Consider the following 17338-nt stretch of genomic DNA (forward strand, 5'->3'; position numbering starts at 1 on the left):
TTTACAAAAGAAAAAACAGATGACATGCCACAGGTTGACAATCAGTCCAGTCAAACCCTAAGAGAGATCAGGATAAATGAGGAGGAGGTACTAAAGGGACTAGCAGAATTAAAAACAAACAAATCACCTGAGCCAGATGGGATATTTCCAACAGTACTTATTTATAGGCCTCTAACTCGATTATTCCAAATGACACTTAGGACAGGGGATGTGCCAACTGACTGGAAGACAGCAAATGTCATACGAATCCACAAGAAAGTGGACAAAACTGAGCCAGGAAATTACAGACCAATCAGTCTCACCTGCATCACCTGTAAAATGTTGTAAAAAATTATTAGACAGAAAATAGAGGAGCATTTCAATGAAAACCATATTCTTGGAGATAGTCAACATGGGTTTAGACGAGGCAGATCATGTCTTACTAATTTATTAAAAAAATTTGAACATGCAACTGCAGCTGTAGATCACGTGAAAGCATATGATATGATATACTTAGATTTCCAAAAAGGTTTTGATAAGGTTCCACACCAAAGACTGATCCTCAAATTGGAAGCTGTAGGCAGCTGTAGGCATTCTGGGATAGTTAGCAAACTTGTCAAATTTGCAGATGATACTAAAATAGGTGGCTCAGCAGATACAATCTCGGCAGCACAGGCTATTCAGAAGGACTTAGATAATATTCAGTTGTGGGCTGACACCTGGCAAATGAAATTCAATGTGGACAAGTGCAAGGTAATACATGCAGGTAACAAAAATGTCCACTATAATTACACTATGGGAGGTACAGATCTAGATGAAGTAACGCATGAGAAAGACCTAGGAGTCTATGTGGACTCCTCACTTTCTCCATCCAAGCAATGTGGGGAAGCAATAAAAAAGGCAAACAGAATGCTAGGGTATATTGTCAAAAGTGTAGAATTTAAAACAAGTGAAGTAATGTTAAGACTGTACAATGCACTAGTTAGACCTCATTTGGAATACTGTTCTGGGCACCACACTTCAAGAAGGATATTGCTGCTTTAGAGGCAGTTCAGAGGAGAGCAACCAGACTTATTCCAGGTCTGAATGGAAAGTCCTACTCGGAGAGACTGAGGGAACTGAACCTTTTCACCCTGGAACAGAGGAGACTACATGGGCACTTGATCCAAGTCTTCAAAATCATGAAAGGCAGCAACCACATCAAACCAGAGGAGCTTTTCCAGATCAGCAGGGACACACGCACCCGGGGACACAAATGGAAATTGGGCTTCAAGGCATTCAAAATGGAAAACAGGAGACACTTCTTTACACAGAGAGTAGTCACAATCTGGAATAAACTACCCAGCGATGTGGTTGAAGCTGAAAGTTTGGGAACATTTAAAAAGTCTGGATAGGATCCTTGGATCACTTAGATATTAATGAACACCAAACGAGCACGATGGGTCGAATGGCCCCCTCTCGTTTGTAAACTTTCTTATGTTCTTATGTGAGGAGGTTGCCATTTTTGTAATCCTGCGCTGCTGTCAGTCATAATGTAGCAACAGCTAATGCAAGATGTGAAAACACACACAAACACAAGGGGATTGCTTGCTGTCACAAGGAAGCTTTATCGACATGACTATTAATATGTATAGTATAACCAAAGCATTTTTCATGAATGTCATTGTGAAAGCTGAACACAAACAACGGGGAGAGAGAGAGTCTTTATTAGAGTTCAGGCTCGTCCAGGGGGAACACACAAACAGGGGGAAAAACAATAGCAAAACAAACACACAAATGTCCACAAAACAGGGTACTCCGGGCAGTCAGGGGTTGTAGAAGCAGTCCTCCTTCTCTACGGTCAGCTGCCTCCCTCGGGGAAGGAGAGGGATATAATAGATAAAGTACAGTTGCTGTTAACGTCACAGTTACCATGGTGCTCATTGCCTGCAGCTGTGAGCTCGCAGCCTGTTAGTGAGGGAACGTCCTGTCTGTCATATATAGCAAGCTTCTTACAGTAAAACCTGAAATTGAAAAAATATGTAACAATTTGCATTCAATACAGAACGCAACATTTTTCATTTCATTATGGGACAATTTTGTATTGTAAGGGATGGTTTACAACCCTATCCGAATTAAAGTCAAAGGTTAAAAGGTTTTGAGGTTATAATAACTATTAATAACTATAATATAATAACTATTATAATAACTATAACTATATAATAACTATATAACTATTATTTTTGAATATTGATAGGTCTCTGCATGGGATAACATTATACACAAGATAAGTATAGGAATTTTGGGAAATGCTACACTGTGATTGGCTGGTTACCCATATGTGATTTATAATCATGCTTACATTTCAATTAGGTTACAAAGGCAACCTGTGTTTTTACTGGGGAATCACACTATGTATATACCTCTCTAGTCTGCCCTATTTCTACACCAACATTCTGTTCTCTCCTGAGTTACTCTATAAACTGTTAAACTTTCAATACCTTGAAACTTTAATTTTTTTTATGACAGGAATTAGCAGATATGATTAAACTTTCCCTAGTGTCAGTGTTTTGGAATGTTCAACATATGTTGGGACATAAACATTTCACCTGATTAAAATCCAGAGCAACGGATCCAAATTATTAAGGATGTAGATATAATAATCTCAGATGATGCACAAATACATATTGGGATTGGATATGTCCTATAACCTATTGCCTGATGATACTTACCTGGCTGACTAAAATATAAATATTTTTTTCTACTTAAAAAGACTCTTGCATCAATGCATTGCCTGGAACTAGAGAAGTTCCCAAACTTTTTCTTCTCATGGTGTTCTCACAATATTAACTTTTTCTTTGTCCTGTTTGCTCTTCATTCTGTGCACCTATTTTTCTCTGGGTTCAGAAAGGATCTCTGGCATTCTTTTTAATCTCTGTCACCTATTTGTCTATATGATTTTATTTGCTGTCCTAATCAGATGTATCTGAAAAAAACTACTATACGTCCTTCAGGTGTTGTTGCTGCAAAACACGTTATCAAGTGGGAACAAAGATTTGGTTATGTTTACATTATCTGTTCATGTAACACTCTGCAACCTGTTTCTGTGCATGTTTATTCTTTGCACAACTATACAAATGCAATCTAGGTTTCTGGCATGCAAGGGTGAGGTGAACTCCTTTACCCATGGTGGACTTCACTGTCCTACTGCTCACAGCATCTGCCCACAGATTATTGGTGTCTTTTTCTATGGGCAACATATCCTAATGAATACCAAAAAAACTGACCACTGCTCACTGCTGTTATTTGAAACATCCCATCACCTCTGTCAGCATGAAAATTTAGATAAACGACACTATTGCAGATGCTTCATATTATACGTGGCCAAATGAGCCTTTACTGTCTTAGGGTCAAAGGGGGGAATTGTAGTGAGTTCTGTATTTTATTGGGTTAAAATGGACATATCTGCTTGCTATGTGCCAATGTGTTTGGTTTATATATTCTTTACGTAATCTTTATAATTACTGATATTTGTTGTGTGATTTTTTACTTTGAATCCATACTTTTTCCCTTTAGACAAAATCTGAAAAAGAGCTTTAATAAGAAAAATTAAATATAGTGGCTTTTATTGCAATAGTTATAAATGAAATATTTAAAAAGGATTACAAACTTTTCTTTTTTCTTTTTTTTACATACTCCATGTTTGGTTCAGAGCAGATACACTTTTTATTCTCAGATGGCAAACAAAAAATAAGAGAATGATTGTCTTAACAGTAGTTATGAGTTTTCATACAAAGAAAAAAAACATTGCACAAAAAACAATCTGAAAAATCTGTATTAACATTTATAAGCAGGTAACTCATATTACAAGCATGGAATTGAAAATATTTCAGAGCCCACATTACTTCCTTTGTATTCATATATTGGCAAGCATCTCCAATCTGAAGCAGTTCCCTACAAAGTATAATTGGTATATTTTCATGTTACATAATGTATTAGAAACCCTTGAAAAGTAATTGTATAGCATACAGAGGAATGAGGAATTTGTTGTTAAACAACCATCTGGTGCCATATTGCAGAATGATTTTTTGCTTGTCCAACAATGAAATGAATGATCATTATGGACTAAAATACATACACATCTAATATGTGCCTCACAGGTAACATTTTAAGAATTTGGACACAATGTGGCACATCAAAAAATAATTACTTTCTTAAAAATATAAAGGATAAGGAAAGTTTTTGTTTTGTTTTTTCTAACCTAACTAGACTTTTCAAGGACAGTACTAGAAAAAGGAAATGTGGAAAACATCAGTTTGATTCCCTGATAAAAGCACCAAAACAAAAAAGAGGATATCTGTCATGAGTTTAGAAGTGCATCTATAATAATTTAATAATCTACAAAAGTGATAGGTAGCCTACATAATAGTGTGTCCCCATACTCAATGCTTTTAAATGTGTGTAAAATATTTTAAATACAATTTTAAATGTGTTTTGACCATTCCTTCCTTTCTGCTGTATCAATAATGTGTGTGTGTGTGTTTGTATATATATGTATATGTATGTATGTATGTATATATATATATATATATATATATATACAGTGAGGGAAAAAAGTATTTGATCCCCTGCTGATTTTGTACGTTTGCCCACTGACAAAGAAATGATCAGTCTATAATTTTAATGGTAGGTGTATTTTAACAGTGAATAGATACAGATGAAAGCCAGCAGAATTGGTCCAAAGATCGGAAAATGCCACATTCCATAGTTTGGACAACTCCAATAGACATATGTAGTAAAAGGTTATTCTTTAAAAAATAATAAATTACTTGGCCATGTGGATCAGGCCATTGCACCCCCCCCTCCCTCACTAAGTGGAATGAGCAAAGCAGTTGCTACAAAGGTGGTGTTTGGGGGGAGGACAGATGCTAAACAACAAATGCTGGGAAAGTGTTTTTATTGCTGGATACCTACACTTCAGTAGGCAGAAGCCAGAAGCAGGATTGGGGTTTTGTTCTCCTCCTAAACTTTAAAACTCAAAAAATATTATTGTAAATACAGGTACAGACCAATGAGAAACACATTACTGTTGAAGGTTTACTACATTTTGTTACAGCTTCAAATACGAGTAACAAGTTGTATATGTTGCTGACCCATACCCAAGCTTATATTTAATTTAATCTGCTACATTTACTTATATTTATGAGAAAATTTATTCATATCTGGAAAAGATAATATGCATTTGTCACTATTATTATAATTTTTAATTTGAAGTGCATACCTTGATGAACATCCAATTAAGAAAAGCATTTGTGGGGGCAAAGTAAAATAATTTAAAGGAAAGACCTATTTGATAAATAACAAAAACATCAACAAAAGATGCATTATACTGATACATAGCCCTTCTTGCCTAACAGAAACAAGTGTTTCAGGTAGTAATCCAACAGAAACTGTAATTTGTCAACCATGCAAGATAAAAAAAAACAAAATAAAACCTGTTTGTCCCCTGTCAGAAGAAAGCAGGGTTGGTGTGCTCTATCACACAGCGCTTGCAGTGGCGCTTTACAAACTGCAGTGCCTCCACTGGGATCTCGCAGTCCTGCACATTTAGCAGCTGCAGGTCGAAGCAGTTGGCTGCCACAATATGTAGTCCCCCACCGGTTATACTTTCACAAGACTTGAGGCTGAGGCGCTTGAGGTTGAAGCAGTTGAGTGCCAGAAACTCCAAACCTGTGTCAGACACCAGGGGGCATTTGCCAATATCAAGGGATTTAAGCTTGGTGCAGTTCTTGGCCAGATACTCTAGGCCATGGTCTGTGATGCCCTCACACCCCCGGGCATTGAGGTACCGCAGCTTAGCACAGTACTTGGCCACATAATGAATACCCACATCAGTGACACGGCCACAGTGTGCAATGCTGAGGTAGCGTAGACGGGACTCCAGCTTGGCAATCTCCCGCAGGCCGAAGTCACTCACAAAGCGACAGTCGCTGACACTTAGCTCCTTGACAGAGGTGCAGTGGATGACCAGGTAGCGTAGGCCTTCATCTGTAATTCGCACACAGCGGCGTAGGTAGAGGTGGGTGAGCTGTGTACAATGTGCTGCAATTGTGTGCAGGCCCTCATCCTCCAGTACAAAACAGTCTGTCATATCTAGGTAGCGAATGGAGATCTGCTTGCCATGCATGGGGGAGAGTTTGACCGAGACTTCCCGTGTTAAACTGATACAAGTCACCTTGGAACAACCTGCCAGGAATGAAAAAAGATCACTGGAATGAGAAGAGAAATCATGGAAAAGGAATAATCTCCCTTTTGTGCTGAAGAACAAAACAATTTATTCTCAGTTTTCTAAATAAATATTTGGCATCTGGGGCCGGTTGCTTTTACATAAACTAAGTCTTTGTCTTAGTATAATTCACTCATTTAAAACAGTTAAAACAGTCTACAGTAATCAATCACTCAGTGCATTCTGGGAAAAACATGCTTCTCTAAAACAGTAACTTTTGGTGACATTTTCTGAAACGAATGCACTTAAACAAAAGGCATGGGATGAAATAACAAAACAAATAAGAGCATCAACCCGCTTTGTGTGCATTCTGGAAAAGCAGACATTTAAAAGGAACTATCTGCAGACCACAGAATTGATAATTGATTCCCCAATGTTTTGGGGGACTGAGCAGTGGGCAGGAAGAGCAGAGTATGTGTGAGGCAGTGTCCGTATCAATGACATGACATTGTCACCACTGGAAAGATAGACTTAAATTCTAAGCTTCATGGGTGTAAGGAAGTTAACTTTTTAGGTCTTTTTAAGATTTAGTCAGTCTTAATTGTTATGCAACTGTCTAACTTGCATTAGACTAGTCTAATATGGTTTTATGCAAATGGCCCCTCAATGAGTTTATTTTTGTGTATTTGTTTATATTTTTTTATTTATAGTATCATTTTGCCATAGTTTGCCTCATTTACCAAAGAACACTGCCCTATAATCATTAAAAAATTAAAGAAAGTAAGAAAAAACATCTGAGCATGTTTTCACTGACTACTTTTACATGCACAATATTTAGTAATTCAGAACCACTTTTATGTGGTTTATTCAACTACATCAGGGCAGAACAAGAGGAGCATCAGCGCTAAACATTAAGTCATTCCGATTCATAATGTAATCCGAAAAAGCATTTGTGGGGGTGTATTTTGATAAGAGCATTCAGAGCCTTAGCTGAAGCTCTGATCTAAAGAAGACCTCTCCCCCAAAGTTATCAGATTTCCTGAGCTCATCGGCAGGTGAACTGTTCTATAGCAAAGTGGCAGTCTTGGGAGGATGGCACAGAGAATGGGCCAAATGGCTTGGAATCCCTGCTGTGAAATGTCTGGGGAATAGGGCCTGTAGGTAATAAACTGCTTTGAAATGGACGAGAGCTGAAATCCCAACACAGAGCTACGAACCCAGGCCAACCGGCATTTCCAAAAGATGGCATGGATTGACATCAGTCATAAATCAAGCCTCCTCCAATAGGACACTGGGGGCTGAAACCGAAATCCAATCTCACAAACTGAAGAACCAATCGTCTAATGATCTGACATCTGGCATTAAAAGGCAACGCACAGCACCTTTTTCTTTCTCTCTCACCTGAACCAGTAACTCGCTGCCACAGCTCAACCTGTAGCTCTGTTGCCAGAACCGGAACCAGGAACCAACTAAGTCTTTGCCAGCAACAGAAGAGTTAAATTGGGAGAAGGAGATTGAGCTGTACGAAGAATTCTTTAAAGAACTTTAGAAACTGCGCATGCCCGCCTGTACCCATCTGATCAGTGGAGTTTTACAGCTGGACAATTGATTAAGTCGACTGCAATACGAAAGTGTTCAGTCATTTAAATAGCTATTGAGTCTTAAGAAACTTGACCCTTGGAAACAAACAGGGCCCTGCTTTCCTCAAAGACTTTGTCTTCACGTAACTACGGTGGAAACCCTGCTTGCAAAGAAGATTTTGTGCACAACCTTGGAGCATTCAAACCAGTGGAAACTCTGTTTGGAAAAGACTCTATTTTCGCGAAACCCCAACTTCCAGGTGCATTGACTGAGTGGAAGTTATTGGACAAAGCCGAACTGGACTGCCTTTGTTCCACACCACATGGACCTCGTGTCGTGTGTTTTTATTTGAGCCCAAAGACAGAGAGGCCTCTCTGCGACAAAGTTCAGATAAGTTTAACAGTTTGGAGTTTATTATTCATGACATTTGAGAAATCAATTAGAAATGTTATGCTGTGAGTCATAAACTTTAGAATGTGTAATATCATTTAGTATTTTCTTAAATTCTGAAATTGACACATGTTAATAGACACTAGATTATAGGTGGCCCTGCCTATCCTTAATCATTGAACAGTAATCAATTAGGGAGAATTGTGGTAACAAGAAATGATAGGCTCTTTCTCGGCACCCAAACATAAATGAGACTGATACATATAACGAGAAGTTATTTGACTTTGATTTGTTGATCTTGAGTGAATTTTAATTAGTTTTTCCCTTTTTGTATAACTAGTGTAGTGCTACATTTTATCTTTGTTTTTAATAAATTTGAGAATTTATATCTTTGGAATTGGTGTCTGCGTCCAATTGTTGCAGAAATTGAGTTCTACAAGACAGAGTAAACAGAATAAAATATAATAATGTTTCTGAAAAAGGTTATTTACTTATGATTTAATTGCAAACAAAATACAATTATAACATCAAAAATGCAACAGAAGCCAAGGCTTCTTCACTGCCACAAAGCTGAACTTATTTCCACAGGTCACTGCTTGATGTACAGACTGATGTTATAATGGCATTCTAAACCCTGCCCATGGCTTTTTCAACCTACAGTTGTGAGCAAAATTATTCAACCCCCATTGCAAATCAGGTTTATTGTCAAAATGTAGACTGTCAGCTGTTTGCAATGAACAAATCAAACAAAAGCAATTGAAATAGCTCAACACAACAAATGCTTCAAGTGGTTTCCCCAAATTCAACTGAAATTGCAACTTATTGCAACTCCAGTCTCAAAATTATTCAACCCCTTCATGGCAAGCATTTTTAGTACTTAGTAGAGCAGCCTTTTGCTGTTACAACCTCCTGCAAACGAGATGCATAGCCAGACACCAGCTTCTGGCATCGTTCCTGAGGAATCTTAGCCCATTCCTCTAGAGCAATGGCCTCCAGTTCAGTAAGATTCTTGGGTTTGCGTGCTGCAACCGATTTCTTCAAATCCCACCAGAGATTTTCTAGTCAGGTGACTGTGATGGCCACTGTAGAATCTTCCAGGACTTCTTCTGCAACCAAGCCTTGGTGGAATTTGAGGTATGCTTGGGATCATTGTCCTGTTGGAAGGTCCAATGAAGCCCAAGCTTCAGCTTCCTCACAGACGGCATGACATTTTCTCCTACAATTTCCTGATACTTCAATTAATCCATCTTGCCTTCCACACACTGCAGGTTTCCAGTGCCAGAGAATGCAAAGCAGCCCCAGAGCCACCACCATGCTTAACTGTGGGTAGAGTGTTCTTTTCAGCGTATGCTTCATTCTTCTTCCTCCAGACATACCGCTGATCCATCGTGCCGAAGAGTTCCAGTTTTGTTTAATCGCTCCACAGAACAGAATCCCAAAACTTCTGTGGCTTATGTATATGATTTTGAGCATATTGGAGCCGACTTTTCTTGTGCTTTTGGTTCAGTAGTGCATTTAGTGCATGCCTTACTGTGCTCACTGAACCCTCAGTGCCTGTTTCCACCAAGTCTCCTCTTCACTCAAGGGTTTTTCACAACCTGCCTTCTCAGCCATCTGGTTGCAGCCATTGATAGCTTCCTTTTACTGCCCAGTCTTTCTGTATCCTGTTCCTTGTTGAAGGGCGATGATCTCTTCTCTTAACTTTTTGGACCATTCTTTTGACTTAGCCATACTTCTAACATGCAGTCAAATGTGACACTCAACAAACCCCTAGCCAGTTCAGGTATTTCATGTGTTCTAGCTGAAGCACACCTGGTGCAACTAATGAAGCCCTTGATTAGTTGCATCAGGTGTGCTTGAGACAACACCTGTTTTGCATATTTGTGCTGTTGTGAGGGATTATATTCAGGGGATTGAATAATTTTGAGACTGGAGGAGTCATTATAAGTTGCATTTTCAGTTGAATTTGGGGAAAACACTTGAAATTGCTTTTGTTTGATTTGTTCATTGCAAACAGCTTTTTGTACATTTTGACAATACACCTGATTTGCTATGGGGGTTGAATAATTTTGCTCACAACTGTATGTATACTTTTTATTACTGCATTATATATTACATTGACTAAAGTGTTCAGCCTTTTGTCTCTCTAGGAGCTACAGTTCCACATTTACCCCTGTTTGATTTTAAGTGTTTCTGATTAATTGATCTGGAGATAGATTATTCACTGCAGTACCTTCAAAATAAGTTTTCATCAGAGTTGTATATTGTAACACTGATAAGCTGATAGCCTATTGTAAGAGATGCGCCTGCTGTCTTGCTGTCTGCAAATTTGATAAGAAATGTAGGTGAATTGCTTGATTGTTGTTACATGGACAACTGTTGAGTATTATGCTATAGTGAACAATGTAATCGCTCAGTGAGTATGTTTTACAATAGAGAAATATGTAGAATGTCTGCAACATTGATACAGAACGCAAGTGTAATTTCTTAAGGCCTATCATTATTACATTCTCTCAGGTTAATATAAACGTAATCCCTGACAATTGAGTATTATGCTACAGTAAACAAACTAATCAATGAGAACATTTTACAAGACAGAAGGGTAAAGAATTGCTGCACAACTAATCCTATTCTGCCCCCCAGATCCTTTATTTGAGCTTTAGTTTGTGTTTGAATTTTGTATCTGGCACCATCTATTGGTAGTATTCATATAAGTGGCTCAACAGATACAATCTCAGCAGCACAGGGACTTAGATAATATTCAGTTATGGGCTGATGAAATTCAATGTGGGCAAGTGCAAGGTATTACATGCAGGTAACAAAAATGTCCACTATGTTACGCTATGGGAGGAATAGAACTAGATGAAGTAACGTATGATAAAGACCTAGGAGTGGACTCCTCATTTTCTCCATCCAAACAATGTGGGGAAGCAATAAAAAAGGCAAACACAATGTTAGGGTATATTGTCAAAAGTGTAGAATTTAGAACAAGGGAAGTCATGTTAAGACTGTACAATGCACTAGTTAGACCTCATCTGGAATACTGTGTACAGTTCTGGGCTCCACACTTCAAGAAAGATATCGCTGTTCTAGAGGCAGTTCAGAGGCGAGCAACCAGATTTATTCCAGGTTTGAAGGTAATGTCCTACTGAGAGACTGAGGGAACTGAACCTTTTCACCCTGGAACAGAGGAGACTACGTGGGGACTTGATTCATGTCTTCAAAATTATGAAAGGCATCAACCACATCAAACCAGAGGAGCTTTTCCAGATGAGCAGGGACACACGCACCCGGGGACACAAATGGAAATTGGGCTTCAAGGCATTCAAAACAGAAAACAAGAGACACTTCTTCACACAGAGAGTTGTCACAATCTGGAACAAACTCCCCAGCGATGTGGTTGACGCTGAAAATTTGGGAACATTTAAAATCAGACTGGATAGGATCCTTGGATCACTCAGTTATTAATGGACACCAAACAAGCACGATGGGTCGAATGGCCTCCTCTCTTTTGTAAACTTTCTTATGTTCTTAAAGCAGTAAGTAGCATGTCATAGCTTTGACCCTTGAACTGTAAACAGGAAGTTAGTTCCTTGTGGGCCGCGGCCCAGTAGTGGGCCACAGAGGTAGTGTAGGTGGGCCGTGAAAATATTTAAGAAACAATGCTTTTAAATAGGAATTCATTTTTTGTGAGAAAAAAAAAATATATAATTAGGACTGTCTTCGAAGGTTCGTTCGGAGGTTTTACAAACCCTAGAACCCACGTGACAATCGCATCATTTTTTTTCTCGTTAATATAAATTAGCTGTATTTGCATTACTACCCATACTACATGTACTACATATCAATATTACTGAAATGCTGATATGTAGTATGTGCAGTATGGGTAGTATGTGGCTTTGAATACTGCGAGTGACTTCAGATGTCTAAATTAAAACATCAGATTTGTATAAAGCCCATTACAGTGGTATATTGGGGGGGGTGGTGCTCGGGGTAATTTTGAAAAAAATATGTAATTATGTCAGAGCTTTTAAGGTCTCCAATTTTCAAAATGTTCTGGGGAAGTCCCCCCGACACCGAGCTCCTTATACCACTTCATCCTAAAAGTTGGTAGGTATAACAAAGTTCAAAACAGTCATGTCAGCAGGTAATGGACCAGATTCAATTTAAACAATGTATTTTGAAAATGGACGATTACACTGATAATTTAAACAATTTTTTTTTGAAAGAGTACTATCCCCCCATCTACCAGCATGCATGTGGACCACTCAGTTATTCTCCATTATTGTTTCTTTATCCGTCATCATGTAAAGTGTTGTGCAAAACATCCCAAACAAAACAAATGTTTAGAAGAACATCTGCTGTTTGGGATGTTTTGTTAAATGTACAGAAGACGCCAGAAATTGAACATAAGCTGTGCAACTGAAAAGTGGTATATCACGGATTGAACAACCAATGTAAGTTTAAATTATTATGCATAATTTATTAGGCTTAAGGGGTCAATTGAAAAACACTGAAAGCAAAGTGCTGGAGATGATCCCGTGGTTAGTACACAGCTCTGCACTTTACTTGCAATTGACCCATTATTATTATTATTATTATTATTATTATTATTATTATTATTATTATTATAATATACCATAAAATATATAATGTTGACACAAACTGTAGAAGGGAGTCTTTTACTTATAGTTAACCCAAGGTATTAGGTTAGGTATTTTTTACTACTAGTAGTATTTACTACTTTCAGTACAGTTGTGTTGTTTCTAATATTACTGGGGTATATTCATCAAGGGGTTCACATTGATGCCATATTTCCAACACTATTTTCTGGAATTAATGAAATACAAATTAAAGTTAACATACAGTTTATTATGAGTAAAATTAAGTCAATAGCAAGTTAAATCAATAGCCTACCTATATATAAACCGTGTGCTTGTAAAAAATAAATTAAAACATGATAACTTATTTTATACTACCTGGGAATGTTTTATTTTGTTTGTATGGATTAGCTGTAACAAAACAAAAAAATTCTATACAAATTACTAGTTAATGTGACGTCGTAGTGGGCGGGTAGTGGGCGTCAAAGGTTTATGATGTTGATCAAGTCCTGCCCTAGCAGATCAGTTCCCTCTTCTATTTGCTGTCATCCTTCTGTTTTCTGCTTGTGTAAGCATCCTCTGTAAGTGTTAATTGTTCTATAATATTGTTACTACACATATGAGAGAATATTTGTGACAAGGATACATTTACAGTTTGATACTAGATGCCTTATTGTTGGCCCTAGTAGCATATGATAGCTGTGATTGCTATTTTATTTCATTTGCAGTGTATTAGTTAGCTGTAATTTGGATGCTTTTAAGAGAGCAAGTGCTTAATTTCCTCATTATTATTTTAATTAGTTTATTTACAGTAATGTATCCCTTAAGTTCATTTAGCATGTGGCAGTGAATGATGTACGTTATCTCACATTTCTGATACATTCCATTGTTGTATTATGTTGCAGTTTCACTCCTAATTCATGAATGCATCCTGGCATCTTAATCCTTAATCCTTAATCCTGATTCTCCTGCATTTAATGGATGGAGTCCATTTGACTTGCTGTTAAATTGTGTCAGCACTATAACAATAGTTATTGTAAACGTGTTGTGTAGGAACCAAAGTGTGTGTAACACACAAAGTAGAGTTAAAAGGAAATAAATCTTGTGTTGATTGAGTTAAGAGAATAATGGAGTCTGACGTGAGGCTGTAAGGAAAAAAGAAAAACAAAATACTCGGATTGAAACCACCAGCACCGCTGGATTTGCAAGCGAAAAATCCATCAAAAGCTTGGACAAGATGGAAATAAGAATTAAGAGGCAGACGACAAACTGAAAGTGAAATTATTCTATTATGTGAAAACAGGACGGGAGGTGTTTGAGACTCTCTGTGCAGCAACTCCTCAGGACCAGTGTACTGTGAGTACTTTAATTTCTGCTTTTGATGCGCATTGTAACCCAAAACTCAACAAGACTGTAGAGAGATACCAATTTTTTCACAAGGAATCAGGACACTAGAGAAAACATTGATAAATATGTCACTGATTAAAGGGTCTTGGTGGCTATATGTAATTTCGGAGAAATGAAAGACTTGCTTCTCAGAGATAGGATAGTATGCGGAATTCACAACTCGCACCTCAGAGAATGTCTCTTAAGAGAAGCCGACCTGACTTTAGACAAATGCTTACAGATTTGCAGAGCTGACCAACTGTCAAAAGAGAACATAAAAGCTATAAAAAGGAAATACAGTTGAAGAAATACATGCAATGACTGAAGATAAATTCAAGGAAGATAAACACATGCTATTATGTATGCTATATTATGTATGCTATATTTTGTGGGAAAACACATGCACAAAATAGAGAAGTGTCCTGCCTATGGGAAACAATGTAAACAATGTGGAAAGTACAACTACTTTGCAGTGAAATGTTTGACAACAGAGCAGAGAAGCAAAACAATAGTGCACAATGTGGTAGATGCTGAGCAGGAGCCATATGAAGATATTTTGAGTGTGACTACACAGACAGAGAAAGAAGCAAATACAGTTCAAAGAAACAACAGTGATCAAAAGCAACTATTTGCAGCTATGCTTATTGGAGACAAACTAGTCAGATTCCAGATGGATTGTGGAACTAGCTGTACTATCATCCCAATCAATTTGCTAAATCCTGTCACTCAGATTGAGGGAACACGGTAGGTGCTGGTGAAGTTACACCCTATTGGCAAATGCAAGATTAAAATCAGGAATCCCAGAAAAAGAAAACTGTAACGTTTGGAGTTCGACAAGGAGTCCTCTCCTTGGCAGCAAAACAGTGCAGTCCATGAACCTGAAAGTGCAGTTTGAAAACATTTTAGCTGTAGATAGCATTGTAACAGAGATGCAAGATCTGAACAATATCAAACAGGAGTATGCTGACCTCTTCGAGGGAGAAGGCTGTTTAAAAGGCAAATACAGAACTGAAATAGAAACCAGCATGGAACCAGTGAAATTGCCTAAGCGAAGAGTGCCTGTTATCTAATGACACCATTGAAAGAGGAGCTTCAAAGCTTGCAAAACAGAGGAATAATAACTCCTGTGGTTAAGAGCACAGACTGGATCAACAGTCTGTCAGATGTTAAAAAACCATCAGGGAAATTCCGAATCTGCATTGACCCCAGGCCACTGAACAAGGCTTTAAAATGAAGTCACTTTCCACTGCCTACTATAGATGACATATTGCCGGATTTTTCTAAGGCAAGAGTTTTCACTGTTTGCGATGTAAAAAAATGATTCTGGCACATACAGCTAGAAGAAGACTCCAGCTTAAGAACCACAATTGCTACACTCTGTGGTAGGTACAGGTGGCTGAGAATGGCTATTTCAAAGGAAGTTGAGCCAAGCTCTGGAGGGTCTCCCAGAAATCCAAACAATAGCAGATGACATACTAATAGTAGGAGAAGGAGAATTAGCAGAGCAGGATCATGAAAAAAAACTGCAACTGTTCTTACAAAGATGCAGAGGGAAAAACATCAAGCTCAACCCAGAGAAATTTAAATTGAGACTCACATACATAGGACATCTGCTAGCCTCAGAAGGCCTACAACATTGATCGAGAAAAAAATCAATGCAATCAAGGAAATGCCCAGTCTTACAGAATTTAAAGGAGTGCAAAAGACTGTTAGGGATGACAAATTACTTGTCAAAATTCTGTGCACACCTGTCAGACAACTGTGGAGTGTTGAGACAGCTGACACACAGAGAACCTGTACGGGAATGAACAGTACAAGAACAAGCATTGATCAAAATAAAGAACATGATTGGAACAGCACCTATCCTGAAGTACTATAATCCTGAAGAGAGTTTACTGTTACAGTGTGACTCATCAGAGACAGGACTAGGAGCAGCCCTGATGCAAGGCAGTCAATATGGTTGACAAGTAGATGTATAGTCGGACCATAAGCCATTGGAAAATATAATGAGGAAACCACTGCTCAATGCTCCAAAAAGATTACAGAGAATGCTCCTCAGAGAATGCTCCAACGTCCCAGGCGGTGATCAGGAGAACCTCAAGACAACTTATGGATTTAAAATGACAACAAACTCGGATTCGGAAGGCACATCCACAGTCCATATCCAAAGCAGGATGTCTTATCAAATTACCAAAGCATTTCAAAAACTTTGTGCACTGAAAGACCTCTCAAAACAATGGACAGGTCCTTAATGTTGATGTTCTTTTCATTTTTAGCACTTTAGTCAATAAAAGAAAAAGGAGGATGTAACAATAGTTATTGTAACTTTGTTGTGTAGGGACCAAAGTGTGTGTAAAACAGGTAGTAGAGTTAAGAGGATATAAAGCGTGTGTTGATTGAGTTAAGAGAATAATGGAGTTATTACTTAGAAGTAAGTAGATAACATAACAAGGACACACAAGGAGAACAGTACAAATCCGAACATGAATTTGGAGACAAAACTCTTCAATATATCCCGCTCTGAAGAAGAATAGCATCCAATGGCTGTGTATGGCAAGTGTATTGCCCAAACAGAGAAGTGATATAATTTTTCCAGTCATTAGCTGTTAATTTTGTATTATGAATGTTGGATTCAAATACTTGCATATTTTGATTTTAGTGTTTACTAGTGCATGGTTAAACAAATATGTACATGCTATCTTCTGTTTATAAAAAACACTTTTTATGTTGTGTTGTTGTGGTAAATGGTTGTTTGTGTCTATTTAAATTACATAGATGTTCTATAATATAGTGCAATACGAAGTAAGAAATATGATGATTATTTGTCTTTTATGATTATGATACATTAACATTAATAATGTTATTTAAAATCAGTCATTTAAACCAGTGTGGTGCTGCCAGGTATCTGTGAAACTATACCCTTCTAATATTACATTCTTGGAAGTTTAGATTTTATTATGGGGATATCAATGGCAATTAAGTGTTCTATATATACATTTTCCTCATTTATCATATTTTATTTTAAAGAAGGACAGCACATCAGTTTTTATTACCAGGGGAGTTATTTATGTCTATGGGTATCTGTGCCAGATAGCAATATCTCCTATAATTGTAAGGACATTCTTTGAAGTTTCAGCTAATTAAACTCACTATTCAGTTGTGAATGTATCTTTCATAGGTCTTTGCTAAATTGTGG

At 37.7% G+C, this 17338-nt stretch overlaps 1 protein-coding gene across 2 annotated transcripts in view; it reads right to left on the bottom strand.

Moving 5' to 3' along the window:
- Window positions 1-3562: 3562 nt before the first annotated feature.
- fbxl7 (F-box and leucine-rich repeat protein 7) overlaps window positions 3563-17338 on the bottom strand; it is an 88302-nt gene continuing 74526 nt past the window's right edge. For both annotated transcript variants that reach the window (XM_066687216.1, XM_066687218.1), the window contains exon 4: window positions 3563-6204. In XM_066687216.1, coding sequence (XP_066543313.1) covers window positions 5468-6204 — 737 coding nt within the window. In that variant the 3' untranslated portion in view covers window positions 3563-5467. The remainder of the gene's footprint in view (window positions 6205-17338) is intronic.

The sequence above is a fragment of the Amia ocellicauda genome, chromosome 2 (genome assembly GCF_036373705.1).
Source record: "Amia ocellicauda isolate fAmiCal2 chromosome 2, fAmiCal2.hap1, whole genome shotgun sequence".
Taxonomy (NCBI): Eukaryota; Metazoa; Chordata; class Actinopteri; order Amiiformes; family Amiidae; genus Amia; species Amia ocellicauda.